Genomic DNA, 27,708 nt, shown 5'->3' on the forward strand with positions numbered 1-27,708 from the left:
AAATGGGGGCTGCGGGGGCTGCAGGAGGAGACAGGAGACCACATCAGGCTAAGGAGGTCGTGAGTGCTCTGCACTGCCCATCCCAGCCTAGTGGCCCACCCCAGAGGCAGGGCTGGAGGCAGTTATTTATTCATGAATTGTCTTTATTGAGCTGCAGAGGGGAAGGAGGGTGGGTCCTCAGGGAGAAAGGGCTTTTCCCTGGCCCCAGCCCTGGGGCAGTGCAGTTTAAACAAATCCTGATCATAATCACCATCCTCTGTAAACCAGCAGCTAAAGCAACAAAACTGCCTCAGCTCTGACTGTGCACCAGGCACATAAAACCCCTCTTAAGTTCCATCTGTTTCGCGAAGTCTGTTCACAGACCATCTGAACGCATCCCCATCCTGGGAGGTAACAATGGAGCTCAACTCCTCTACCCTCCCCTTGAATTTCCAATGGAGGCCCAGAGAGGTCAAGTGCTCTCCCCCAGGTCACACAGCTGGGGCTTCTCAGAGCACTGGGCTTGTTGGGAGAAAGCCCCAGAGCTTGGGGTTGCAGATGATCCTGGGTTTAGATCCCCTTGTTCCTCTGCCCAGCAGTGTGGCCAAGGACAGATGCCTGGCTCCCCAGTCCTCAGTTTCTCATCTGTACAATGGGAGTAACCCTTGCTTCACAGGTTGATCCATGGAAAGTACAGGGTGGGGGTCAAGAGGAGAGAGAAGTTGAGTCAGCACTGAGAGAAGTTGAGTGACAGATGAGAACAAAATTACAGGGGCTCAGACCCCCCAGCCTCCCAGGACTATGCATCTGGGAAGCTTGAGGGCTGGGAGAAGGGATTACTGTGTCACAGAGGGAGTCTGGAGTTGGGATGGGTCTTTCAGATGGCTCTGGGATGAGGAGGAGAGTGAAATGCTACCTTTCGAGTTAGTCCCACCTCCAAGCCCTTGCTCTCTCTGTGCCTTTCCCTGGGGTTGCCGGCTCACACATCTTCCCGCACTAAACTTTTCTCACCCTTCAAGGCCTGATGCAGTTCCTGTCTCCTCTGTGAAGCCTTCTCTGATCTCCCAAGCCAAAGGGTCTTTTCCCACTGCAGATATCCCACAGCCGTCTTGTGGTATTAAGTGTCACTTGATGTCACTGCTGTATCAGTGATAGAAGCCTTTAGATCGTGTAAGCCAGAAAGGGAATTCAAGTAAGTGAAAAGATTGTGCGTCTTCAGGTACAGCTGGATCCAGGAGCTCATGCGATGTCATCAGTTAGCTCTCTCTCTTCATCCTTCAGCTCTGTTTCCCTGTTGTTCTTTTCACTCTTGAGCATGCTTGCTCTTAAGTTACAAGATGGCCAACAGGAACTCCAGGTTCACCCCATCAGCTCAACTGCCCCAGCAGGAGGAAGGCTTCTCTTTTCCAGTGATCCTTCAAGAGTCTTAGGGCTGACTCTTATTGGCTGGAGTCAGGTCCCATGCCCATCTCTGCATCAATCATTGAGGACAGGGGTTTGATGCTCTGATTGGCCAGGCTTGGTCACATGCTTATCCCTGGACCTGGGAATGGAGAGGGGAGACCCACCAGAGTCACATGGACTAATAGTGGGGAGGGGAGCTCCTAGCATATGGTAGAGTGAGTGCTCAGCCATGGATCCGAACATGCCAGCCTCAGTGGTCATCCATGTTCAAGTTTGGTGCTACCACTAGGCGGCAGTTCTGTCTATCCCTCAGTCCCTTTGTCTAGGGTTTCCCACATGCCCAACGTGTTGGATGAATAAACCAAATGTAGGCAGAGGCTCTCTAAATGACTGTATCCCTCTGGCATCCTCAGAGCCTGGGGAAGAGCCAACTCTGTCTTCCCAGGAGTCAAATCCCTGCCCTGAGATGCATGGATCAGCTGGTAAGACAAAGCCCTTCATCCTACAAAAGGCAGCACGTGGAGTCCAACTCACCATGAGCAGGAAGCCTCAAAGAATCCTGTCTGGTGCAGGAGTGAGCTCTCTGTCACTGGAGGTGTGCAAGCCCAGACAGCCACCATATGGGATGCTGTGGAGGGTACGTGTCCTGCAGCGGGCAGGGGCTGAGATCGCAGACCCCAGATCCCCTTCCATCCCTGAGCCTGGCTAGGCTCATGAAGCATGGGGTCTGGCGTCTCCCGACATGAGGTCCCAGCTGAGGATCGATATCTCTTTCATAAGTGAGTTTGCATACTTGCTTCTGTATCTGCATTTGTCTCTCTCACCTCCTCACTGGAGTTGATGAAGCTGCAGAGTGTGCTCTGGACAGGGGGACAGGACTTGTCCCGGGTGGACACGGGTGCAGATCAGCCGGTGAGGCTGGGGAGTAAAGCTGCAGTGTCCTGAGCAGCTGGAAGTTGGCCTCTCAGTTGGGACAATGGCCCAGTGACCTCAGATATGACTCGGCCATGCATTGTTGGTGGAAACAGTCCCAGACTTGGAGTAGGGGTTATGGTGGGGGGCTGGGGTGAGGAGGAGGCAGCTATGGCCAGCCCCTTGCACCAAACCCACGTGGATGAACCAAGTTGTTCCTCCCAGCAAACCTTGGAGGGGGACTCGGTGCTGCCCCTGCACCCCCAAACAGACAAAAGCCCGAGGGTTAGGATGTGGGGGATCCCCGGGGCTCTCTGCAACAGAAGTCCATTCCCTGAGCTGCCACTCTTCCTTTTGAGGCTGCTTTTTGGGGGCTGGGCGCCTTCTTGGGGCCAGGATCCAGCCCATGTTCACCCTAAACAAGGGGTTCCAGGATCAGATCCAGCATGGGGCCTCCCCTGCACCCGAGGGGCAGACCTTAGCCTCCAGGCCCTTCCTGGCGACTTGGGGAACCTGCCCCCCCCCAAATATCTTAGCTCCAAGTACCTAACAAAAATGGACAAGCTGAAATTAGTATATGTTGCATTAGGTGTCCTCAAAGGGAAATATATTGACATATCAGGCGTGGCACAGCAACTTCCGCTGTGGTTCCTTACACAGAGCAGCTCTGGGCCACGGGGTGCCTGCATGATTCAGTGCTCGGGGTGGGGTCCTCAAGGGCAGGAAGGGGTCTGCATGCAGGCTCTGGTTTGCTTCAAGTTCGAGAGGAAGATACCACCCTAACTAAGCAGCAGGGACCGGAAAATGAGGCCAAGACTTGCTGGAAATGCAGAAGGGTAGCCCTTTGGAGCACAAACTTTAGAGACCAACTGGCGTATTGGATAAGGATGCAGAGCCAGGAGCCAGGCTGCCCGGGTTGGAGGTTGATTCCACCATGCTCCTTAAAGTCTGTTGGAAGGGTTAAATGAATGGCTCCATGGATGGCGCCTTGGGGCACGCCTGATGCACGGAAGTTACTATTGCTGCCCTCTTGCAGAGTCCAGAATGTTCCAGCTGGGAGGGCCTTGGTCAGAGGACAGAGGGAGAAAGTAGGCTGCAATGAGGGAGGGTGCTCTGGCCATCGGAGCCTGGTCTTTTTTCACTCCCACCTTCCCAGTTCAGTGCCTGGCTGGACACTGGGAGGGACATGGCTGAGCTCAGAGAGGCAAGCAGGGCCAGTGTGCAGGGCTTGAGGGCCACATTTGTGCATTGTGTTCTATGTCCCAGGGTGGGAGATTTCGTGCTGGGCAGAGGAGATACCAACTGACCATTTTGAAAGCATCAGAGCAGAAAGAAGTGGGTTATAGGAAGATGGGGACGGGGTGTTCTAGCCAGGGAATGAGTGTGGACCGGGGATGGACTCCTGGGCAGGCTTGGGAAGAAGCCAGCCTGGTCTGACCTTTCTAAGGACCACCTTGGCCTCTGGTTTGGAGTTTGGCGGGCAACGCTTTCCAGCTTTGTAAGTGGCCGCGTGCTGCCCTCTGCTGGGCTGTCTGATTATTACGCCCAGTGCCCCAACCCTCGAAACTTCCCTGAAAACTTCGTGGGGAACGTCCCTGGGAAATGGGCTCCTCGGAGCTGGCAGAGGTTCCCAGGGTCTTCTGCTTCTCATAGATCCTGGCTTGCTCATCCCTAGAGACAGGGAGCTCACTCCTTTTTGAGACGTCTGTTCTGCCCTGCAAAATCCAGAGAAGCTTGGCCTCAGAAGGAGCTGAACTTGGTTTCCCCTAGTCTTGGCCCTGCCCTCTGCAGTTTTATTATTTTTTTTAATTCATTTTTATTGAGGTATATTCACATACCATGCAGTCATACAAAGCGTACATTCAGTTGTTCACAGTACCATTATATAGTTGTGCGTTCATCACCAAAATTAATTTTTGAACTTTTTCATTACCATGCACACAAAAATAATAAGAATAAAAATTAAAGTGAAAAAGAACAATTAAAGTAAAAAAGAACACTGGGTGCCTCCCCCCCCCCCCATTTTTCTACTCATCCGTCTACACACTGGACAAAGTGGAGTGTGGTCCATATGGCTTTCCCAATCCCATTGTCACCCCTCATAAGCTACGTTTTTATACAATCAACTTCAAGACTCAAGGGTTCTGGGTTGTAGTTTGATAGTCTCAGGTATCTACCGCCAGCTACCCCAATTCATTAGAACCTAAAAAGAGTTGTCTAAATTGTGCGTAAGAGTGCCCACCAGAGTGACCTCTCGGCTCCTTTTGGAATCTCTCAGCCACTGAAGCTTATTTCATTTCCTTTCATTTCCTCCTTTTGGTCAAGAAGACATTCTCCATCTGACGATGCTGGGTCTAGATTCCTCCCTGGGAGTCATATTCCACGTTCTGCAGAGTTTTAGATACTTACAAAATGAAGGATACAGTAATAGATATTGCTGTCATTTTTGAAAGTACTTCAAGAAATGAGGATGAAAATCTGCACCCCTAAGGCTCAGATACTCAATGGCCAAGAACATCATGGCATAAAAGATTTTGAAATGTTTCACAAAGCAATGGAGAACAAAGAGATTCTGAAATTCCTGAAGATGGGATGAAGGGACAGTTATGAAATAAGACATGTTTCCTGAGATGGATCCACAAAATTTCCAGATGCATTCCTTTTAATTATAACAATAGAACTGTTTGGTTAAAGTTCATTGCTCCCTAAAAACAAACAAACAAAAAGCAGGCTGCCCTGTTCCTGGCTGAGCTGCTCCTATCCCTCCAGGCCCCTGCTCAACCTGGCCCACCCGATCTGCCCTATCCCTGCCCCTTTTCCGCAGAGGAGCCCAGGTCCAAACAGGCATCCCAAGGGGAGGTCCAAGCAGCCCAGGCCCCCACAGAGGCCTTTGCTTTCTCAAGGAAGATCCCTGCAGACTTCCTAAATGCACCTTGTGAAAGCCATTTTGGAACCTGGACTACACAAGTCCTCTGGGGGTCCATGTCAGAGCTGCAGGGCCCCTCGGTTTCCCTGAATCTAAAGGAGGGTTGACAAATGGGCCTGGTACAGAAGAGTGGTCCCGGGTGAACAGGGACGAGCAGCTGAGATGGAGACACCTAGCCAGGGCATGGCCACGGCACAGCTGGATTACCAGAGCCTTCCATGGCCTCTGCCCCTGCTTCTGCAGTAGCTGTAAAAGGAAGGCGTTCTTGGGGAGGGTGGAGGAAACCAAGAGGAAAGGAAAGGAGAGAGGAGGAACCATGGGACAGATTTGGGGTGGTGGGGGTTGGAGGACAAACCACTAGAGTAAAAAGCCCAGTGACTTTATCTTGCTTCTCACTCCAGCATCTTTCATGTAATAAGTGCATTCATTCATTCATCTGTCAAATATTTTTTGAGGACCTAATATGTGCTAGACATCGTTCTCCACCTTCAGTGAATAAAACAGACAAAAATGCCCTGCCTTCGTGGAGTCTGTACTCTAAAGAGGAAGACAGACAAGCAAAAAACAAACAGATAAGGTGCTTTTGGAGAGTGGTAAGTGCTCTGAAAATACAACTTAAGTGATAAAGTAGAGAATGCAGGGGATGGAGGTATGCAGGGGATGGAGGTGTGCAGGGGAGGCCTCTCTGAGAAGGTGTCGATGGCGCTGAAACCTGAATGAGGAGAGCCAGCCAGGGGGAAATTCTTGGGGAAGAGCCCCCAACTAGAAGGATCAGCAAGTGCAAAGGCCCTGAGGCAGGAACGGGCCGGGCAGCTGCCCTTGCTCTCTGCTCGGCTGTTCATGTACAAGGAGCAGGGAGAAGGCTGGTCTTACGCAGAAGTGGAATATCCCCTCCGACTCAAACCCCTCTTGGCTAGAGAGGCTCTGAACAGTTTCCACTCAGCTTTGCCTCATGGGGTAAATTCCTTTTCCTCTGAGCGTCCCCTTCCTCCTCTGTAAAACCAGAGAGCCTGAAGAATTCACAGCCGATGTTGGCTCCATGATTCAGAATCGGGTGTCGCTAACATGTTTCGAACTCTGACCACGTGCCAGGTGCTGCTGGGCTGAGCCATTGCATGCAGTGTTCACTTAATCTTCAAAATCATTCCTGGACGTGGTTACCTTCCTTAGCACCCCCATTTTACAGATGAAGAAAGCAAGGCCCCGAGAGGAGAAGATGGCCAGAATTCAAACTGTACTTGTTGGAGTCTGGGTCCAGCCAACAGTGAACCCCCTGTGTTCGGGTTTGCTAATGCTGCCATTATGCAAAACACCAGAAATGGATTGATTTTTATAAAGGAGGTTTATTTGGTTACAAAGCTATAGTCTGAAGGCCATGAAAATGTCCAAATTAAGGCATCAACACAAGTATACCTTCACTGAACGAAGGCCGATGGCCTCCAGAAAACCTCTGTTAGCTGGGAAGGCACATGGCTGGCATCTGCTGATCCCGGGGTGTGTTCTAGCTCCTCTCTCAGCTCCTGTGCATCCTTCAAAATGTTGCTGTTGGGGCATTTTGTCCTCTCTTAGCTTCTCCAGAGCAAACTCTGGGCTAGCATAAGTCTGCTTTCAATGGCTATCTCTAAAATGTCTCTCTTAGTTGCTCTCCAAAATGTCACTCACAACAGCTCGGAGCGCCTTCTGTTTGTGAGCTCTTTTATAGGACTCCAGTGATTAAATCAAGATCTACTCTGAATGGGCAGGGTCCATATCTCCATGAAAATAATTCAATCAAAGGTTTCACCAACAGTTGATTGAGTCACATCTCCATGGAAACACTCAATCAAAGGATTCCAACCCAATCAACACTAATACATCTGCCCCCACAAGATTGCATCAAAGAACATGGCATTTTGGGGGACATGATACATCCAAACTTGCACACCCAGGGTGGCAGAATGTGTGACAAGGTTCCCACAGCAGCAGTGTTTGTCTCCGCAAAGCAAGCAACCCATGTGCCCATCAACTGGGGATTTGGTAACCAAGTTATTTTCCTTCCACTTGGGAAGTGCTCTACAACTCTATGAAAGAATGGGGATGTTCCCTACCTGCTGATATGGGTATTGTTAAGTGAACAAGATAAGATGCAAGACAGAGTAGAAGGGATGTTTCCTTGCTTGTAAATAGTGAGTGATGGAGTACAAATGTATTATGTACACAATTTGCTTTTTTCTTTTAACAGCTTAATTGAGATACAAGCACATAGTATGCAGTTCACCTTTTAAAAGTGTACAATTCAGTCATTTTTTATTATTGTCACAGAGTTGTGCAGTCTTCACCACAATTAATTTTAGAATGTTTTCATCACCTCCAAAAGGAATTTTGTGCCCACCAGCACAAAGTTTCCCCATTCCTACCCTTCCCCTGGCCCCTGGCAGCCACTGGTTTCATTGATTTGCCAATTCTGGACATTTCATATAAACGGAATCATACTATATGTGGTCTTTTGTGTCTGGCTTCTTTCACTCAGCATGATGTTTTCAAGGTTTATCCATGTGGTAGCATGTATCAGATGTCATTCTTTTTGTGGCCAAATAATATTCTATTGAATGGGTATATCACATTTTATTTTACCCATTCATCAGTTGATAGACATTTGGGTTGTTTCTACTTTTTTACTATTATGAATTGTGCTGCTTTGAACATTTGTGTGCAAGTTTTTGCATGTACATATATCTCCAATTCCCTTGGGTGATTTCTCAAGCGTGGAATTTCTCGATCATGTGGCAACTCTACGTTTAACCATATGAAGAACCGCCAGACTTATTTTCACAGTGGCTGCACCATTTCACATTCCCACCAGCAGTGAGTGAGGGTTCCAATTTCTCCACGTCCTTGCTAACACTTATCACTGTCTGTCTTTTGGATTCTAGCCATCTTAGTTGGCGTGAAGTGGTATCTGGTGGTTTTGATTTGCATTTCCCTAATGGCTAAGGATTTCGAACATCTTTTCATTTGCTTATTGGCCATTTGTATCTCTTCTTTGGAAAAATGCCTATTCAAATCTTTCATCTCATATTTGCTAGACTTGCAAAAACAAAATTTTAAATCCCTACGTGATAAGGTAGCCTAAGAGATGAAGGAGAGAAGGGGTATCTGGGCGAGAAGTGAGCCTGAGCAAATGTTCAGCAGGTACACACCAGGTTGGTCAAACCTGTCATTAAAATACTGAAATATTTTCATGTTAGTAAGTCAGAGATCACTGCCTGAACCCCCAGAGTGGTCTCTCCTGCTGCTCCACTGTACAGCCCCTCTCGTGGCTTCCCTCAGACATCCCCACAATGGGCAGTTAATCAGAGTTAATGCTTAATATAGCAGAAAGTGTTTCTGAGTGGTCCGGGCCAGTGCCTGTTCTTAAATATTTTGAATATCCCCCTGATGAAAAAAGCATAGCACGTGCAAATGTCCTGGGGCAGGAGAATGTCAGACAGGCTGGAGGAACTGGAGGAGGCCAGGGTAGCTGGAGCAGAGTGAGCATAGAAGAGAGGGGCAAGAAACAGGTTAGGGGGTGAGAATCAGGGGGCAGGATCACATAGGGCTTTGCGAGTTGTTGCAAGGGCTTTGATTTTTCATTCCCAACGAGGTGGGAGGCAGAGGAGGGCTCTGAGTAGAAAGAAACAGTTTCAGTTACTCTTCGCCGAAGGATTCATCTGGCTGCTGTCTGTAGACCATAGAGGGATAGTGGAAGAAAGTTTCCCTTTATCACGCAGTCCAATTTTTTTAAAAATCCATTTAAAGAAAGACATTGCTTGAATGATGGCTCTAAGTGTCCAAGAATATGGCAAAAGCCATCCTGGCTGTGGAGGTTTGAGATCGACGTGTGCTCTCCTTCCCCTGCAGCAGATGCTATTTCCCCATTTTACAGATGGGGAAACTGAGGCTGAGAGAAGCAGAGGGACTTGCCCCCAGGCCTCTCCACGTTCTGTGCAAAGGTGCCTGTTCTCCCCGGAGAGCACCAAGGCAACTCCCCGAGTGTATTTTTAGATGCTTCTCTTCCTCTTGGTGGGTGAATTTGGGAGCTCCCCGAAACAGCTGGGGAATTTTCCAGATGCAAATATCCCATCCGGTCCATTAACTAAAATTGCAACAAGTAAACTATAATCACGAGACCTATTATTAGTGTGGGTGCGAGAATAACTACCCGGAGCTGTCGACTGGGTAGTTAGACTGTTGAAAGAATGTTCGTCTGGGGTGGGATTTTTTTACCAAAGCCCCAGAGGGGAAAGCACGCGAAAATAATTAGCTGCTGCATCGTGCTCTCCCATGTCACCACTGAACCAGCTGGGGGAAAATGAGGGAGTGCGGTTGAGGTCATTCATTCATTCATTCATTCACTCAGTGAATAGTCATTAAGACACACTGGGTGCTGGGCACCGGGGAATGCTGGGATGACCAAGGTGGATGGTGACTCTGCCCTCGCGGACTGACATTTTCTTGGAGGAAGACCGATTCGAAGGGGGACAATTAAATGTGGTGATATAAAACATTCCGAGTGAAACAAGATGGATGGGGAGGCAGAGGGCTCTCGGGAAGCCGTCTCTGCCAGGATGCTCAAAAAAAATAAATGCCCTCCAAGGGTGAGCTGATCTGAACTGAGACCTCCATAGGGTGACCCATGCAGAGATCTTGGGGAAGGGTTTTCTGACCACGGGGTGGGGGTGGGGATTGCAGGTGCAAAGGCCCTGAGGCACAAACATGGTTGGCATGGGAGAGAGCAGGTGAAGGGGCGAGTGCCGGGAGGCGAGGAGGGGGTGGCAGGTTCTAAGTGCTGAGGAAAGTTAGGGAGGGTTAGCTCTGATCTGTGTATGTACAAGATGATAAATGTGACCACCTCTAGCATTTCAAGGCCAGAGAGAGCACCCAGAAACAGGCTTTGAGATGAGTGGGGGTAGGGGTGGGGCTGCAGAAGGAAGCCCTGGGTCAGACTCCTGGGGCTCCAGGCCCCAGCAGCCAGGTGCCCACACCTGGGCCCACCAGCACCCTCTCCCCCACTTAGCTAGGCCACAGGTGGTCGGGTGCAGCCCCTGCACCCTTGCTTAAAGCCCAGCCTAAGCATGGGAAACCCCAGATTCCCCCTTAGAGCTCAGATGAGCTGGGCTCTCTGCTCAAGGGTGTGTCCCCCACGCTGCCCCAGAAACCCAGAAGAGGAACAAAGCACCTGCCAGGGGCATTCAGGCATGGCTTTGACCTGCCTCATCCTGCCCACGGCCCCTCCCAGCAACCCCTCCACCTGCTGCGGAGCCCATCCTCTCATCCCCATCAGAGGGAAGGCTGGGGCAGGGGTGGGGGCTCTGTGACATTGAAATCCGCGTGCCCCTCCAGGACAGGGACATGGCACAGAGCAGGAACTGAGAAATGTTCATTCAACAGTCACTGAGCTCTTGCTTCAGGCCAGGGCTGCCCAGGGTCCTAGTGAGTCAACAAGGAGCCATGCAAGTAAATACCCCTGTCCTCCGTGAGTGGACCTTCCAGCAAGGTGCATGTCGGCCATTTGCTCTCAGCAGCAGCCCTTGAAGAAGGTTCTGGTACTCTACCCATCATGCAGATAAAGGAACTGAGGTACACAACGCTGTGAAGCAGCCTGCCTGAAGTCACACAGCCTGTGAGGCTAGGATTCTGATCCCAGCCATGGGGTTCTGGGATCACCTCCAGTTGCTCTACTATAAACATGGGTGCGGAGTAAAATGCAGCCTTCCTGCATGCTGGTTGCCCCCTGCATGGTGAATAGCCCTCAGGGGGTGCCAGGCAGGTGTTTTCACCCCATTTTCCAGATCAGGAACAAGAGGCCCAGAGAGGCTGAGTCACTCACCCAGGGTCACATGGTAGAGCCAAAATTTAAGCCTATGCTTTCTTGACTGCACAGCTTTTATCTGTTGCTACAGATAAAAGGAATTCAGGCAGCAGGGGCCACCCGGGGAGAACGTGGGAGCTGCCACCTTCTCACGGCCCCCATCTGAGTTGGTTAGAGAAGGGCAGGCCCGTAGTTCCTCTTCTCTCCATGGGGATTGGAGCTATTCATTTGTTCGCATACTGAGTCTGCAGGTATTCGTCAAGCTCCTACAAAGTGTCAGGCGTGGGGGATAGAGCATTGACTATGATGGATGCAGTCCCTTTCCCCAAGGAGCCTTACATTCCAGAGGTGGGGGGTGGGGTGGCAAATATATAGTCCCTTCTTGTGCTAAAGACTCTGAAAGAAGCATCCAGATACAGAAATGGATATTCTGCCATGACTGGACCTGTTGTGAGGAGGCGCTGGCTGGAATGTGGGGGTGGGTAACGGGACTGTGCAAAGGCCCTGGGGCTGGAAAGAGAGCTGGGGAATAAGAGGGACTGACAGGAGGCTATCGGAGTGGCGTGAGTCTGGGGTGGCGGGTAGCCTGAGACGAAGGCGAGGGGTCAGCAAGGTTCAGTGGAGAAGGAATCTGGACATTTTCCCAAGAGGCAAAGGTGGCTGCTGCAGGATTTGAGCCAGAGGTGTGACATGGTCACCTCTGGGGTGTGGACAGATCCCCCTGACTGCAGGTTGGGGGTGGATGGATCAGGTAGGTGGGAGACAATGCGGTGAGGTCAGGGAGGAAGCTGGCATGGTGGCTGGGCCTTGCAGGGGTCTGAGCTCTGTACTTCTTCCCAAGCCCTGTCCTGAGTGAGCTACAGAAGATGCTTTACTTCCCTTTTTTCCAGGCAAAAGGAGAGTTGGGGTTATGGATGACACATGTATCCAACGGGGTGCCGAGGTGATGGCAATCCTTCAGCAGCCATTCGGTCCTGATTAGGCCATCGAATTGTCACAGCTTGCCTATGACTTGATTCTTTTATTATCACCATTTTTCAGAGGGGATTTCCCCAAGGTCACGCCCTGTGACAGCTGGGATGAGGTGCCCCAGAGCCCATATTCTAAACCAGGGCTACTGCCCTACATGACTCTGGAGGCACCATTTCTGTCACGATCTAAGGGAGCCAGGCTGCATGGAGTTATGCAGTGCGCAACTTACACCACCTGCCCTGCCTGGTGGCCCTGCTCTTACCCACCTCCCTGTGCCAATCCCTGGAGATGTTGGATACCTTTGTTGGGCACCTGTTCTGGGGCACCCAGTCCTCTAGTGCCTGGCCCACAGTCCTCATTCACTCTTCACAACAACCTCTGTTAGGGGGTGGGATTGGCATAGATCCTCAGAAAGGAGCAAGGGCTTGTCCAAATCTGCCAAGCCAGGTGATGTTGGAGTGGAACTCAAACCCATGTCCAAAGCCTACATACGGCCCCTGCAGAATCCCAATCACCTCTTCCTTTTAAAATGAGTTCACTGGTGTTTTCAGTATTTTTTAGATGACTTTTGTGGCGATGCATTTTTCCTTGTTTTAGTTAAGCATGCTGTAGAAAATTTGAAAAAGAGAGCAAAGCAAAGAAGGAAATTAAGTTGACCAGTAATTCCACCACTCGGAGATGCCAGCTATTAATGGTAACAGATCTTGGCATGTTTCTTCCCAGGCATTTTGCCACTTGTGTGATACAACTCACATTGTTTGTTCATACGGAATAGATACTTTTGTAACCTGCCTTTTTTGCTAACAGTCATCAGCACCATTGCTTGTAAACATCCCTTTTAAAGGCTACATCATACACCATCAGATGTAGAAACATTTATATTTTTTAACCCTCTCCTGATAATGGGCATTTACCCTAATATTTACTTGGGATTTTAGTTTGTTGTTGCTGTAAATAATGCTCTGATGAAAATCTCTGAGCCCAAAGCTTAGCTCTTATTCTGGAGTCTTTTTGTTAAGAATTGTTGTTTTATCTCTGATCTGGGGTTTGGAGGAGAGAAGGGCCCGATTCTTTATGGCAGAGCAGGACAGATGGCAAATCCCCAGGAAAGATCTGGAATTTGTCCTGCTTTCCCCAGGAGGCCAGGGCTGGGGGCAGAGCCCCATCCAAGGCTGGGAGTGAGTGTGCTCTTGCCACAGGAGTGGGCACTGGAAGGGGCTGGGAGCATGCAGCTGTGGGAAAGGACACCAGTGGCCTGCTGGGATCTGCAGAGACAGTGGACTGTGGAGATGGGGAGTGGACTTTAAGAGCCCAGGCAGACAGCACTGGGGACTCTCAGCAGGTAGCAGGCAGGACCCCAGGCTGGAGTTGAGTTCCAGACACCACAGGCGTTGGGGTGCAGGAGGGAGCCCTGGACGGGGGTCTGAGCCATGTGGGGGTCCCCAAGGCAGGACTGGCCCTGCTGTGACAGCTTCAAACAGGGGAGAGGGGCTGATAGCTGTAAGGGTGATGGTGAGCCAAGTATCATCTCTATTTTACATCTGAAGAAGCAACGTCTTAAAAAGCTAAAGTCGGGGTGGGGTGGGGGGTGGTTTGAGAACATCTTGACCCAAAGGGGGATGCGAAATGGCTGAGGATTCCAAATGGAGCCAAGAGGTCACTCTGGTGGGCATTCTTACGCACTATATAGATAACCCTTTTTAGGCTTTAATGTGCTGGAATAGTTAGAAGTAAAAACCTGAAACTATCAAACTGTAACCCAGTAGCCTTGACTCTTGAAGACGATTGTATAACAATGTAGCTTACAAGGGATGACAGCGTGATTGTGAAAACCTTGTAGATCGCACTCCCTTTATCCAATGTATGGATGGATGAGTAGAAAAGTGGGGACAAAAACTAAATGAAAAATAGGGTGTGTGTTTGGGATGGGGGGTTTGGGTGTTTTTTTTACTTTTATTTTTTATTCTTATTTTCACTTTTTCTGGTACAAGGAAAATGTTCAAATAATAGATTGGGGTGATGAATGCCCAACTATATGATGGTGCGATGAACAATTGATGGTACACTTTGGATGATTGTATGGTATGTGAACATATATCAATAAAATTGAATAAAAAAAAAAAAAGCTAAAGGGAGTTGCCCAACTTAACACCACCCAGACATGGTAAGTGGGATTTAAACCCCAAGCCAGTTGCCTTTGTCCTGGGTCTCTCCACCACGGACTGGGGGAGTTTGGGCCAGAGCCTTACCCACAGCTGTCCCCCAGGTACCTCCCCATCCCCAGCACACCGAGAAGATGGGGCTTTTCTCCTCCACCCCACGCCTCTACCTGTGTCCCGTCTAGGTCAACGTGGCCGCCATCCTCCCAGTTGACCAAGCCCAGAAGCTGGGAGTTGCTGCCCATCCCCACCCACTCCCTCATGCTCGACCTACATTTCTCCCCAAACCTCTCTTCTCTCCCACCGCCACTCCCATATCTCAGTGAAAGCCTCCTTCTTTTCCCTCCCTCCCACCTCTTCCCTAATTTCTCCCCCTCCAATCTATTCTTCATGGAGGGATCTATTTAACCCCAAACCTATCCATGTTTTTCCTCTGCTCAGAAACCTTCTGGGGCTCCCCCACTAGCCTCAGGATGAAGCTCCAGGCCCATGGTAGGTCAAGCCTCATAGTTCTTTGGTTCTCGCCCCCAGGCCTTTGCACATGGTGTTCCACCTGCACGCGATGCTGTTCCACACAGTGTGCTGACACACATCCTTCGAGACTCAGTTTCCGCAACCTGGGAAACTTCCGTTTTTCCCTCCTATATCCCTTTTCCCCAAAGAACTTACCCTTCCCTCCGTCATTCCCATGCAAGATTCTATGTTACATGCACTTTGATCAGAACGATCACTTAATATTATGATTGTTATAATGTCTCTCAATATTATAATTATATTATGATATTCACTTAATATTATATCATCATTCTTAGAAGGTACGTGCACTAGGACTTTTGGTTATAAGCGACCAGAAACCCCCTTCAAACTAGCTTAAATCAAAATAGGAATATTGGCACGCCTAATTTCAAAGCTTCAGGCACAGCTGGATCCAAGGGCTTGGATGATGACATGGGGAACCCATCTTTGACTCTTGGTTCGGCTTCCCCCTGCCCCAGCACCTCCTAGGGGCCCCGTGTCAAGGGCCAGCTCGTATCTCCCAGGTTCCAGCTCAATGGAGGAGACCTTCTCTCCCAGCAATGCCAACAGACTTTCTGGGCCTGCCTTCCAGGCTCCTGGCTCGAGGCACAAGCCCATGACTGAACCAGTCGCTGTGCTGGGGGGACGCGGTGCTCAGGGTGGCCAGGCCTGGGCTGGGCATGGAGACAGCCGCACCCGAGCCACGGGGTCTGAGAGGCAGAGGGGCCCAGAAGGAGGGGAAGGAGGCTGGGCATGGAAAGTGTTGGTGCCTACACACATCTTAAGACACACGTGTTCCCTTCCTCCAGGCAGGATATGTGGCTTTCACATCTTTATACCAATCCCCTCTCCTTTGCCTAGACAGGATGTGGCGCAAGATCAGCATTGTTCAGCAAGTTATAAATGAAAGAATGAATGGATGGAGAATTAGCACAGATCTGTGCTCCTCCAGCAGGCAGTGAGGTCAGGGAAAGCCCCGGAATCTGCGGGCTGGACAGCTAATGTCCACAGTGGCCAGTCCCTGAGCCCCTACACACAACCTGACTCAACTTTGTGAATTCCTACAAGGACCCAGTTGGAGACAGAATCCTGCAGATTGGCCCCTACCAGCGATGCCACGTGGCATGAGGCCATCAGGTTGCTGCTCCCTTCTTAGAAGTAGTGCAAATCACCAAAGGCAGACAGACAGATGCACACACGCATGCACACCCATTCAGAACCTTGCAGCAGAGAAGGTGACGGAAACCACTAGGGCAGGTGGGTTTCCTGGAAGAGAATTGGGGCCACGACCTGTCCAGCAGTGATTACCAAATGGCCTGTGACCTCCCAGAGCACCTCCACGCAGGGACTCCTGTCCGTCCAGGCCATGGCCTGGGCAGTGCAACCCCAGCAGCCTGTGCTGGCCCCTGCCCTGTGCCCACCTCCCCTGCACCAACACAGAGCTTGTCAGCACCCAGGGCTGGGCGAGGGCCTCAAGCGAGCAGTTTGTCCCTTGTCATCACATTTATTTATTTGAATGTTCACCAGTGGAGGAGGGTCATTAGCACATGTAGTACACAGTTTCCAATAGTGATAAGATTTTATTTTTTTATTTTAAAAATTTTATTCTGGTAACATATAGATGACACAACATCTCCCATTTAAACCACCTTCAAGAATACAATTCGCTGGTGTTAATTGCATTTACACTGTTGTGCTACCATCGCCACCATCTGCTCCTAAAACTTTTCCATCACCCCAAACAGAAACTCTGCACCCATTAAGCAAAAACTCTCCATTCCCACCTCCCCCCCAGCCTCTGGTAAACTCCAATCCACTTTCAGTCTCTTATCACTTTGCTTAGTAGATATTTCATATAAGTGGAACCATACAATATTTGTTCCTTTTGGGTCTGGCTTATTTCATTCAGCATAATGTCTTCAAGGTTCATTCATGTTGTTGCATGTATCAGAACTTCCATTCCTTTTTACAGCTGAATAATATTCCATTGTATGGATAGACCACATTTAGTTTATCCATTCATTTGTCAGTGGACACTTGGGTTGCTTCCATCTTTTGGCAATAGTGAATAATGGTGCTATGAACATCAGTAAACAAGTATCTGTTGAGTTTCTGCTTTGAAATCTTTTGGATATATACCTGGGAGTGGGGTTGCTGGGTCATATGGTAATTCTATATTAAACTTTTTGAGAAAACAGCAAACTGTTTTCTATAGCGGCTGCACCATTTTACAACCCCCACCAGCAATGCAAGAGAGTTTCAATTGCTTCATGTCTTTGCCAACACTTGTTATTTTTTTTTAAATAATAGCCATCCTAGTTGGTGTGAAGTGGTATCTGATAGTGGTTTTGATTTGTATTTCCCTAGATGCTAATGATATCAGGTATCTTCTCATGAACTTATTGGACATTTGTAGATCTTCTCTGGGAAAATGCCTGCTCCGGTCCTTTGCCCATTTTTTAATGGGTTGTTCTTTTTGCTGTTGACTTGTAGCAGTTCTTTATATATTCTGGATACTAGACCCTTATCAGATATGATTTGCAATTATTTTCTCCCGTACTGTAAGTTGTCTTTTCACTTTCTTCATAATGTCCTTTGATGCACCAGAATGTTTTATTTTTACATGAAACTATTTAAGTTTAGAGAAAAATATTAGGCAAATATTAGCACGGGAGAATTGAGAAATGGGAGGCAGGGTGACGTTGGTTCAAAATGACCGAGGTTCGGGAAGGGCTACCTGTTCTCGTTCCAGCCTCACAATTCTGATAGGGAGGGCCTGACCCCTCCCCACTTTTACAGACGAGGGGTGAGTGGCCGCAGGAACACTCCCCCCAGGTCCCTACCTCTAGTGCCGAGGGGATTCCAGTTCTGTGAACTTCCCAGAGTGGCTCCCTGTACCAGGCTCTGGTCTGACTCCTTTTTCTCTGTATCAGCCCATTTAATCCACTCTTTGATAAAGGTTCCACAACAATCCCCTGGTGGGTAAAGAGGCTGCGGTTTGGTCCCCTGACCAAAGCTGGTGGCAGAGGAGGCCTCCAACCCCAGGTAGTTGGTTCTGAAGCTGCGATCTTGACTCCCGGGCCTCACAGTCTGCAAAGAAGGTGTAGACAGGACTTAGGGGGAATGGGCGGAGAGACAGCACATAACTCAAGGGCACTGTCACACTGCCAACTCTTCATCTCTGGCTCTTTGTGTCAGGGGCTGGCCCGTCCGGATCTACCATGCCCCTGTCCACCTGCCTCCACTCCTCATGTCCACCCCCACTCATCCATCTCCTAAAGGCCCCGGCGGAGCCCTTAGACCCAATTCACAGGTGCATAAGTTGAGGCTCCAAGGAACAGAGGCTGGGCTAGACTAGACGCCTTCTGCACCCACTGGTTCTCTCCTTCAGTGTGAGCAGGACGTGGAGTCCTGGTCCTCAGCAGAAGCTGAAACATGTCATGCTGGGGCTGAAATCTAGCAGCACCTGGCTCCCATGCCTCCTCCCTCCCGCCAGCGCAGCCCCAATGCTGTGTGAGCTCCTGCAGGGTGTATCTGCAGGGCCACCCTCCCACCCCATCTCAGCCCTGGGCTAGGCTCTGTGGACTCCAGACTGGGCATAACACAGCGGCAAGCCTGGCACAGAGGCCAGCAGCGAATGACTTCTGCCAGTTCTGGGGACTTCCAGAGTCCCCTTGGCCAGGTTTCATGAAGAGCATCCGGAAGCATCAGCCATTCCAGTTAAGTGGCCTGTCAGGGACCGCTGCTGGGCCATGCTGGGGCCAGAGCCTGATCTCCACCTCCAGGACGGGGGACAGGGCAGCTGGGTGGTTTTTGGTGCACTGCAGAAGGGGCTGCTTGCCAAGCTTCCAGAAGCCCACACACATTTCCAAACATAATTGCTTGTGGCTGCTTCCTCTGCTGCCTGCACGTGAGGGGTGGGGGGTGTGTGGGGTGGGGTAAGAGACATGTGGGAAGGGCTGGTTGCAGGCCTGCCAGGCCCCCTCCCAGCTCCAAGAGCCCACATCTATCAGTAGAAATGCCTGAGATTTTTTGGAAACTCATGATATAAGAGTCTGTGGTTTTTGAGATTCCGTGATTCAGTCTCCAAACATCATGTCGAGTGGGGAAAAAGAATTGCAGAAAATGACATGCAATATGTTTCCATTTCTGTCAAGTTTAAAAACATGCATGATGTGTTCGTCTCGTTTGTTGGTACTGTCTGGGTAGGAAAACTGCAAAGGAAAAATCGACCCCAAAATTACAGTAGTGGGCATGGGAGGAGGGAAGGGTTGGGGAGGGGTCCTGGGGAATTCCATTGTATTTTCATAATGTTCTATATCTTGTCCTGGGTGCTGGGTGCATCCGAGTTCATTGTATTCATCTTTAAGCCTCTTTGCATATTCTAAATCTGTTTTTTAAAATGTCATATCTTCATATACCATTTTTAAGGCTCCATGTGATACTTTATATTTTCCACAGACATGTATATGTAGATAATGGCATAGAACATTTTGGAAGGATGTGCTCCAAACAGATGACAGCAGCTACCTCTGCAGAGATGGAAGAGGGGAGTTGGAATTTTTTGGAGGGGGCTGGTCAGAGGACTCTAGTGTTTAAAAACAACAGCAAAAAAGGATTTTCAGTTATTTGTGTCATTAAGATTTCGTTTCTTGCAAATGTAAAGCTCAAACAAAAAGAGAATGAAATTTCAGGATTTGAAGGGTTCATGGCTCTGAGATTTGAAGAGTCAGAGTGCTTGTCATTCTTCAGCACCACGAGGACAGCTGGTGACTGGCAGGGCAGTGATTGGAGGTTTGGGGTGGGGGCAGAGTCCTTTTCCACCCCTGTATGAAGATGCTCAATTCCAGGGACTCCAGGTCTCCGTGCCCGGAAGGTTCTGTGTTCTGCACATCTGTCTACTGTGTGCACCACCCTTCTTCCATCCTTCCTCTACCCAAACTCTGTCGGGCTCCTTTGGCTTTGGGGAGAGATGCGAGCACGGCAGCCACAGGTTGGGAAGCAAGCTGCTCTCTGCAGGAATATGTCTGCCTGTCTACCTGCAGGTTGGAATTTTCCAGTCTTGGAAGCAGGCGGGGGTGTGAGGATGGGGGAGCAGTCCTGGAGGTGAAATGTTTCCCGACCCCCTGTTTGGCAGCTGCTTTCTCCTTCCAATCTGGTTTGCTTAGTGGGGGTTCCCTAAGTGGTGAGGTGGGGGACAGGGGGTGAACACAGGCATTTCCAGAGGAGCCCAGGAGTGAAGGGACTGTCATAGCTGAATGCCAGAGCCTTGGTGGATTCCTGCTGTGCCCCAGCCCCAGTCCCCACAAAGGTGGGTGGGTGAGCCTGCAAGACACCCCTGGTGAGGGGTTGGCGATGGCAAGGCTGCCTACCTACCATGGTAGTGGACCCTCGGCAAAGTGAGCACGTCCCCTTGCTGGGGGCCTCTCTGACCTCAGTCTCTTCCCGAAGGGATGAGCCTGGGTTCTTGAGGCAGAGCCCAGAGTTGGAATCTCAGGGTCACGACTGTCGAGGCCTCCTCTGCATGTGACCCAGTGCCGGACACCAAACCTTAGAAGTCAAAGCCACCCGGGGCCACTGTAAGCACTTCGTAGGTATTCGGTCCATGGTATTTTAGAAAAGCCTGCAATCTCAGCATTTGTTTTTGAATGCCAGGGGTCTCTGCCATTTGCCCTCTTTATAACAGTATAAAATACAAGAAAATGCATGTACAGGTATAAGAGAGAAGTGCCAAAAAGCGGTGGGTATGTAGATGGCTTTAACCCCCCACCCCCCATCCTGGGAGGCTCCACGAAGCAAGAGAAGAAGTCTGGGAAAGGTCCCTGATGGGAGCTCCGGGCCATCCCCGGCAGCCCATGTCACCTCTCTGGGCCTCGGTTTCCCCCTCTGTAATAAAACAGAAGTGAGGAAAGAGTCACCACTTTGAGGCGGGTGCGAGGGGCATTCTAGAAGCCAGGCTTAGGAGCCTCCCAGACATGGGTTCCTCTCAGTTCCATCTCTGCCTAGAGTTGAGACCCCCGCAGGTGACATCCCCTCTCTTGAGTGGGAGTGGGAATTATTCCTGCTTTGTGGGGGTTGTTTCTGAGGATTCACTAAGATGGCAAAACAGTCAGACCTGAAATGAAACGAGTCCCCATGATGCTGTGGTTGTAGTTGTTGCTATTTTGATGTTATTTATACCTTGTGACATTTCAGTGAGGAGAGAGGTGGGGCGGGCTCTGTTATGTGTGAAGCCCACAGAATTATGAATAACCTATTTGACAGCATCTCAGGGAGGGAATTCCAGGGTGTAGGGAGTTTGTTAGTTCAAAGAGCGGAATCCAAACCATTCTGGGTTGCTACCCCTTGGGAGGGTGACCCAGGAGGCACCGTGCAGTTCCCATGTACTCCCCCTGAGCCACCCCCTGCCTCAACTCTAACCCTCACTCATTTAAGGACGTGGAGTCACAAGAACTGGGTCTCATTCCATCTCTGCCCCTCTGCTGTGCAACTTCGGGTGAGTCACTCACCCTCCCTGTGCTCCATTTCCACCACTGTGAAGGAAGGAGAGGGACTCGAGGATGTAGCATCCCTCCGTGCCCTAAGATAAGTGGGTCTGAGAATCCAGAGAGAAAAGAAAGAAGAGCCCTCTGAGCTGCAAACTGGGAGCCAGGCCGGTCCTGCCCATTTTCTCATTTAGTCCTCCCAGCCAGCAGCAGTGCAGGTGGTTAAGAACCGAGACGCTGGAGCCAGACCACCCCGGCTTTACCACTCGCCGGCAGCTGTGTGACCCAGGCCACTTACTGAAGCTCTGGGGCTTTAGTGTCCTCCTCTGGGAAATGGGATAGCAATATTCTACCTCACCGGGGTTGCCGTGAAGATCACAGCGTGTGTGTGGGTATGTGTCTGTGCATGGATGTATCTCTCCAAGATAGCTGTGGAATTTACAGATGAGGAAACAGACCAGTCTGTTGAGCATCAGATAAGAGAGAGAGCCCTGTGTGAAAGGAAAGTGAATCTGGGAGGAGAAGATGACTGTGACCTCACCTTCACCCTCCCTGGGGCTCTCCCACTCAAATATACTAAGCTCTGCCTTGGCACAGTGTTCCCTGTCTGCAGTGCTCCTCCCCTGGATCTTTTATCATTCAGGTCTCAGCCCACATGTGCGCTCGTAGAGACACCCTCCCTGACCACTCCATCTAATATAGATGCCCGCCCTCCCTGCGGGGTCCTTTCCCCCTCCTGCCCTTCTTCTCCCCTCCCCTTCCTCCTTGCCCCTCCCTTCCTTCCTTTCTGCTCTATTTTTGTCCTGATCCTCCTTACCAGGAAAAATGATATATTTGATTGCACCCATTTTCTGTCTCCCCTCTTAGAATGTAAGCACAATGAGGGCAGATCCTTGGTCTGCCTTATTCACCCGGGTGTTGCGAGTCCAAAAGCAACACCTCTGCTACACGGGAAGGTGCTTCCCAGGTGTTTGTTGAGTGAATGAATGGGCAGCACAGCGAGGCAAGAATTTCTCCCTGGCCCTAGTCCGTCTCCCTTTAGGGCAGGGCCAGCATAAGTGACAGTTGCTTCGCAGCTTCGGGGCACCGGGCTGCGGGAAGCCCCCCTGTAACCTTGGGACGGTGCTGTTAGGATCCCATTTTACAGTTAGTCACTCAAGGCTCCCAGAAGGGAAGCGGCTTGCCCAAGGTCTCCCAGGCCCTTAGGTGGCAGAGCCAGGGTGGAAGCTTGGCTGGCTGACTCCGTGCAATTGGTGGCTCCTCGCGTCTTGGAAAGCGGCGGCATCGCCGGCTGCCGGGGGCAGCGTGTGCCTTTTAGCAACAGATTTCCAGGTTTCCAGCGCGGGCCAGGAAGGGGCCGGCGCGCGGCCGCGGCGCGGGCTGGTGCGTGCGTGACTTTGCAGGGAGGGCGCCGCGGGGTGGCCGCGCCTGATGCTGCGGTTGCGGTGGCGACGAGCGCGTCGGCGATTGGTCCGGCGCGGCCGCACTCCGCGGCTCCTCGGAGCGCCTCGGGAGGCTCCGGTGCGCCCGCCCCTCCTCCGGATGCTGCGAGAGCGAACCGGGCGCGGCCTCGCCCCGGCCCTCCCCTCTTGCCCGCGCCCCTCCAGCCCGGATGTGCGGGAAGGAAAAATCCCGAGGGGCTCCCAGATAGCAGCGAAGAGGCAGACGCCCCCCGCGCACCCATCCTGGCGACTATGGTGACTCGACGTCCCCGCAGGCCCCTGGGCACGGTGTGAGCCCTGCGTGCCAAGCGCCCCTGCTGCCGCCAGCTTTCGTGGATGAGCCTGCCGCCCCCCAGGAATGTGACTGGTCCCTCTGTTTAATTTTCTTCCCTTCCACTTCTCGCCTGAGTAACCCGCTCCTCTTCTAACCACACTGAGCCTCCCCAGCTGGAGAGAGAGAGAAAGAGAAGGGAAGAACTGACCCCAGACACGATGGCTTGCAGGAGACGCTATTTGTGAGTATATGTGGCAGGTTTATGCCTGGCACTCGAGGCCAATGGCCAGAGGGGGCCCCAGCTGAGCATGACGCTTGGAGTTGGAGTGAGGGGGCTTGGTGGGGAGTCAGGATACCCCGAGGATTGGGGGGCCGGGATTGCTGTGCAGGTGGCTTGCAGAAGGAGCTGACCACCCGGCGGGGATGCCAGGCGTTTGTAAACCCCTTGCAGCGGAGGTTTTGTCGGTGGTGATGAGAAAAAGGTTGTTAGTCAGCAGGTCTCCATCGGGCTGTGAGATTCCCTCTCTCAGCACAATTACTCCCCCCTCAGTCCATATCCAGGGCCTCCAGACCCGCTGCTACAATTTTGGCTTTTGGTGTGGTCCACGGTGAGTTTATACTGGTGCATCAGTGACCTGGTGCTTCAGCCGTGCCCGGTGGAGGGTCAGCGGGCAGGTTGAGCCCATGGGTGGGAACCTGCGTCGAGTGGGGACAGGCCAAGGTCCAGCCTGGCATTGAGAACGGGAAGGCATCTGTGTCCGGCTGTGGCACCCAGGTGTTCTGGGGGCTGATGGCAGGGCGCCTGTCTGCTGGGCCTCAGCCAGCAGCAGAGGCTGCTAAAAGTCTGCACGGAGCGGTGACATCACGGGGCTTGGGTATTTATGGAAACCGAAGCCTGTGCCTCCTTAAGCCAGGCTCCCTGGGGGATAGTGGGATCAGAATGCCAGGTTTCCTGGTTAGCTTTCTGGGGCTCTGCAGTGTGCTATTCTGGTGTGAGTGACCTTTGCCCTGTGACCTTGCAGGGCACCTCCTCGGGGACCTTAGGTTGTGGGGTTCAAGGCCTGGTTTTACATTTCCACCTGCTAATGGTGTCTGGGTTGTTTGGGGCTGTTTGGAGACCTCGGGATGGACTCGTAAGGTTAGGGAGGAGGGCTGGATCTCCTAGGACTGGGCTCAGCCCCCAGAACTAGGAAGGGGGGAGGCCTGGAGCAATCTGTAGGGTTGCTTCTGGGGGGCTCCTCCTAGGCTTGAGCTCACTGGAGCCCCTAAACCATGGCAAGGGCCCATGGAGCCCCTACTTGAATGGCACCGACTCCCCCCATTGAGTAACTCCTTTTTCGCTAATGGAGCGTGAAGGAAAACCTCTCAGCCACTATGTCAGCAGGTCCCAGACCGGACCCCCATGAGCGATGACAGTAGCCTCTGTATCTTTGGTGTGCTACGATATCCACTTGCTTTTTCTGGAAGAGCCTACAGGTTGGTTTGTTGATGGAGCGGAACATGCTGGAGTTCTCCCTCCCTGTGACAAGGCCCTGGCTGTATTTTTGGTAACAAATAGTAAATCCTTTCTCCACGTGGAACTTCCTTCATCGTCACTGGGAATATAGGTCTTCCTGAGGCAGCTGCCTCCTCCCCACCTCACCTTGGCCTGGGCCCAGGAACCTGACTGGTATTAGAGAATTTCTTGATTTTCAGGGGCGGTGAAACGCTTGGGGGGCAAGGGGCTGGCGGGGAGAGCGCTCCATTCGGATTCAACATGGCAATCTGCTTTGGGAGCCCACAGTGCCTTGCTTCCTGTGCTCAGTCATCTAATGTCTGAGCAGGCATTAAAACCCCCATTTTACAGATGGGGAAACTGAGGCTCATCCAGGTTCTCCAGGAACCTTGGAATGTTCTAGCCCAGGAGAGGAGATCTCAGCCCAGGCTCTGTCCTGGAATCACTTTGAGGAGCATCCCCCAAATACCCATGCCTGGGCCCCCACCTCCAGAGATTCTGATTTATCAGTCTGGGGTAAGGCTCAAGCATTGGTACTCTTTGGGGTTCTCCAGGTGATTTTAACCCTACAGCTGTCATGATTGTCCCTTGGGTGCAGCTGCTTTTCTAAGGCAGTATTTCCCAAGTTCATCTGATGGTGATTTTACCAGGGATAAACATTAGGATCCTGATTCTGAGTTGGTTCAGTATGCTGGGAGCCGAGGAATGTGCATTTTAACACATGGTCCCTGGCAGGTTTGCTGGCCAGGCCTGTTGGGGCCCAGTGCTCCCTGCCTCCCATATCCCTAGGGGTCTTTTCACTCTTCTCCAGCTCTCAGACTCCCAAGGCCACATCCAGAGATTCCGAAGAGACCTGGGGCAGGGGAGTGGGGGAGCAGGTGGCTGGCGAGGTGCCATTGCCCCTCTTTTTATGGGCGAGTTTTGACACCCAGAGCAGGCCTTGCTTAAGGTGACACAGCGGATACTTGGTAAGCCTTGGTTTGCTACCCCTGCCCCCCACTTCACCCTGCACACAGAATCAAACCCCTAAGCCCACTGCCCTTTCCAGTACCTGCTACTCAAATCTTGTTGTTACCAGAATTTTAAATGTGGGAAGGTGACGAGGATTTGATTATCTCTAGAGTTTGACCTTTCCTGGCAGCTGAAAACTCCAGCATTGTAACTACCACCTTGCAGTCACCCGATTCAGTGTTCCCACGCCCAGTTGCCTCGCTGATTCTCACCATCTGCCGTGGAATGTGGTATCATTAACCCATTATACAGAGGAGGAAACTGAGACCCAGAGAGGGGTAGGAACTTGACTAAGGCCACACAGCTATTCCCTGCTCTACTTTTGGCCACGGCACCCCTTGCCCATTGAGCCCAACCCCAGACCTGGATGGATTTGCCTAGCACCCCATGCAGAGGCCCCCAAATGCCACCCACCCCTTTCCCTGCCTTCCTGACCTCCGTTTTCTTTTCCTCTAACCTCTGGGCACCCTTGGGTGTCCAGAGGTTATGGAATCCTGACTCTGTCGTTGATTGAGAAGAGGTCCTAGGACTCCATCTCCCGTGGAGGTGGCATAACGAATGGGAAGAAGAGGTGACAGCGAGCGCAGAAGATTTATTAATCGAATGGAGGGGAAATTGTGAGGTCTCCAAGAATCAGTTCCTGAATCAAACTTGCTAACAACCGAGGTCATTACTGTACTGACAGCTTAATTAACGGCATCTTAATTAAGGTCAACTCCCCCCTTCAGACTGTAACTACAGCCAGTGCCTTTATTAACCATCGAATATGGTTGACTTCCATTTTAATGGGCAGGTCGCGTCTTATTTTTCAGACCTGGGGAGTTAGACCATTAGGACAAGTTTGTGGTGAGCAGGCAAGCTGTGAAGCTTCTTGGGGGAGCCCTCTCCTGCCTCTCATGCACACCTGCTCATTCATTCATTCACTCACTCATTCATTCGCTCTGCCTGCAACTCTCCTGGCCCATGCTTTCCCTTCCTGTAGGTCTTTGCTGAAATAGCACTTTCCCAGCAAGGCTTTCTCTAATCTAACCCCCAAATCTAAAATCACAGACCCCACCTGGGCCTTCCACAAGTCCCCACTGCCTGCTTGATTTTTCTCCTGCGCACCCTCTCTGTCTTCTCCGCAAGAATGTCAGCTCTCCCTGGGCAGAGCTTTTGCCTGTTAGTCGCTGCAGTCTCTGCACCTAGGGAAGTGCTGGGTGTAGAGTGATTGCTTGGTCCATCTTGGTTGGACAAGTGAATCGTGGGTCCTGGGCCAGTTACTGCCCTAAGCCTTGGGGTACAGAGTTGAGTAGAAAATAGTTTTTTGCCTTCCAGGAGCCTGCAGGCCAGTGGGGGAGATGGACACAGACAGACAGTGTCAGTACAGCATGCCAAGGGCAGGACAGAAAGATGCCTGAGAACTGGGAGCGGTCACCATGGCCTCTGGCAGCCGGGTACAGTGGAGGCTTCCTCAAAGTGGGGGTCTGCCAGGTGGTCTACAGGAAGGGGCACTCCCGGCAAGCAAGGGGCGATGGTAGAGGTCAGACCAGCTCTTACTCAGTTAACCTTCACAGTGACCCTGGGAGGTAGGCTGTTGTTGTCCCCATTGTACAGACAGTGCAACTGAGTCACGGAGTCACAGACCCTTGCTCTAGCAACACCCAGCAAGGACCGGAGCCGGGGCTTGAACCCAGGCAGTCAGGGCTCAAAGTGTAACTCTTAACGCTCTCATCTGAAAGGATTTTTGCTGAAAGTAGTTGTGTCTGGGCTGGGTCTTATGTGCGAGGGCAGAAGGTGAGAGAGGAGGCTGGAGGCTTGGACTGGGTCCAGGGCAGGGACTGTCTTAAGTGCCAGGAGGGTGGATGGTGAGAGTGGCTTTCCTGTGTGGGCAGTGGGCCATGGGGAGCCATGGAAGGGTTCGGAGCAGGGGTGGAGGCCATGGTTAGATCTCTGGACTGCGCGGGAAGTTAGGAGGGGCAGGGCCAGGTGAACAGAGAGGATGCAGGCAAAACTCTCAGCGGTCCTTCTCCCAGGGTCGTGGACCTCCACACTGCACCTGGGACAGCCAGGAGAAGTGCAAAGATGACAGGGAATGGCTGCCCAAGACTGGGTGAGCTGGAGGTGGGGATGGCACTCTTCCTGCAGAACAACACACTGGCAAGGCTGGTAGCCAGGATGCCCCTGAGAATCCCCCTGGATCTTGGTCCAAACCGCCTGGCTCTGTGGCCTTCCTCTTCTGGCCTCAGTGTCCCCACGTAAGTGCCAGTCTGGCCTGGGTCAGAGCCCAGTGACTTTGGCAGGGACCCTGAACTTTCCCGTTA

The 27,708-nt window shown here is 51.4% G+C and overlaps 1 protein-coding gene across 1 annotated transcript in view; it reads left to right on the top strand.

Moving 5' to 3' along the window:
* Nucleotides 1–22,823: 22,823 nt before the first annotated feature.
* IQSEC1 (IQ motif and Sec7 domain ArfGEF 1) overlaps nt 22,824–27,708 on the top strand; it is a 184,121-nt gene continuing 179,236 nt past the window's right edge. Inside the window, exon 1 of the mRNA XM_037802844.1 lies at nt 22,824–23,140. Coding sequence (XP_037658772.1) covers nt 23,118–23,140 — 23 coding nt within the window. The 5' untranslated portion in view covers nt 22,824–23,117. The remainder of the gene's footprint in view (nt 23,141–27,708) is intronic.

Source organism: Choloepus didactylus, chromosome 1, assembly GCF_015220235.1.
Source record: "Choloepus didactylus isolate mChoDid1 chromosome 1, mChoDid1.pri, whole genome shotgun sequence".
Lineage (NCBI taxonomy): Eukaryota > Metazoa > Chordata > Mammalia > Pilosa > Megalonychidae > Choloepus > Choloepus didactylus.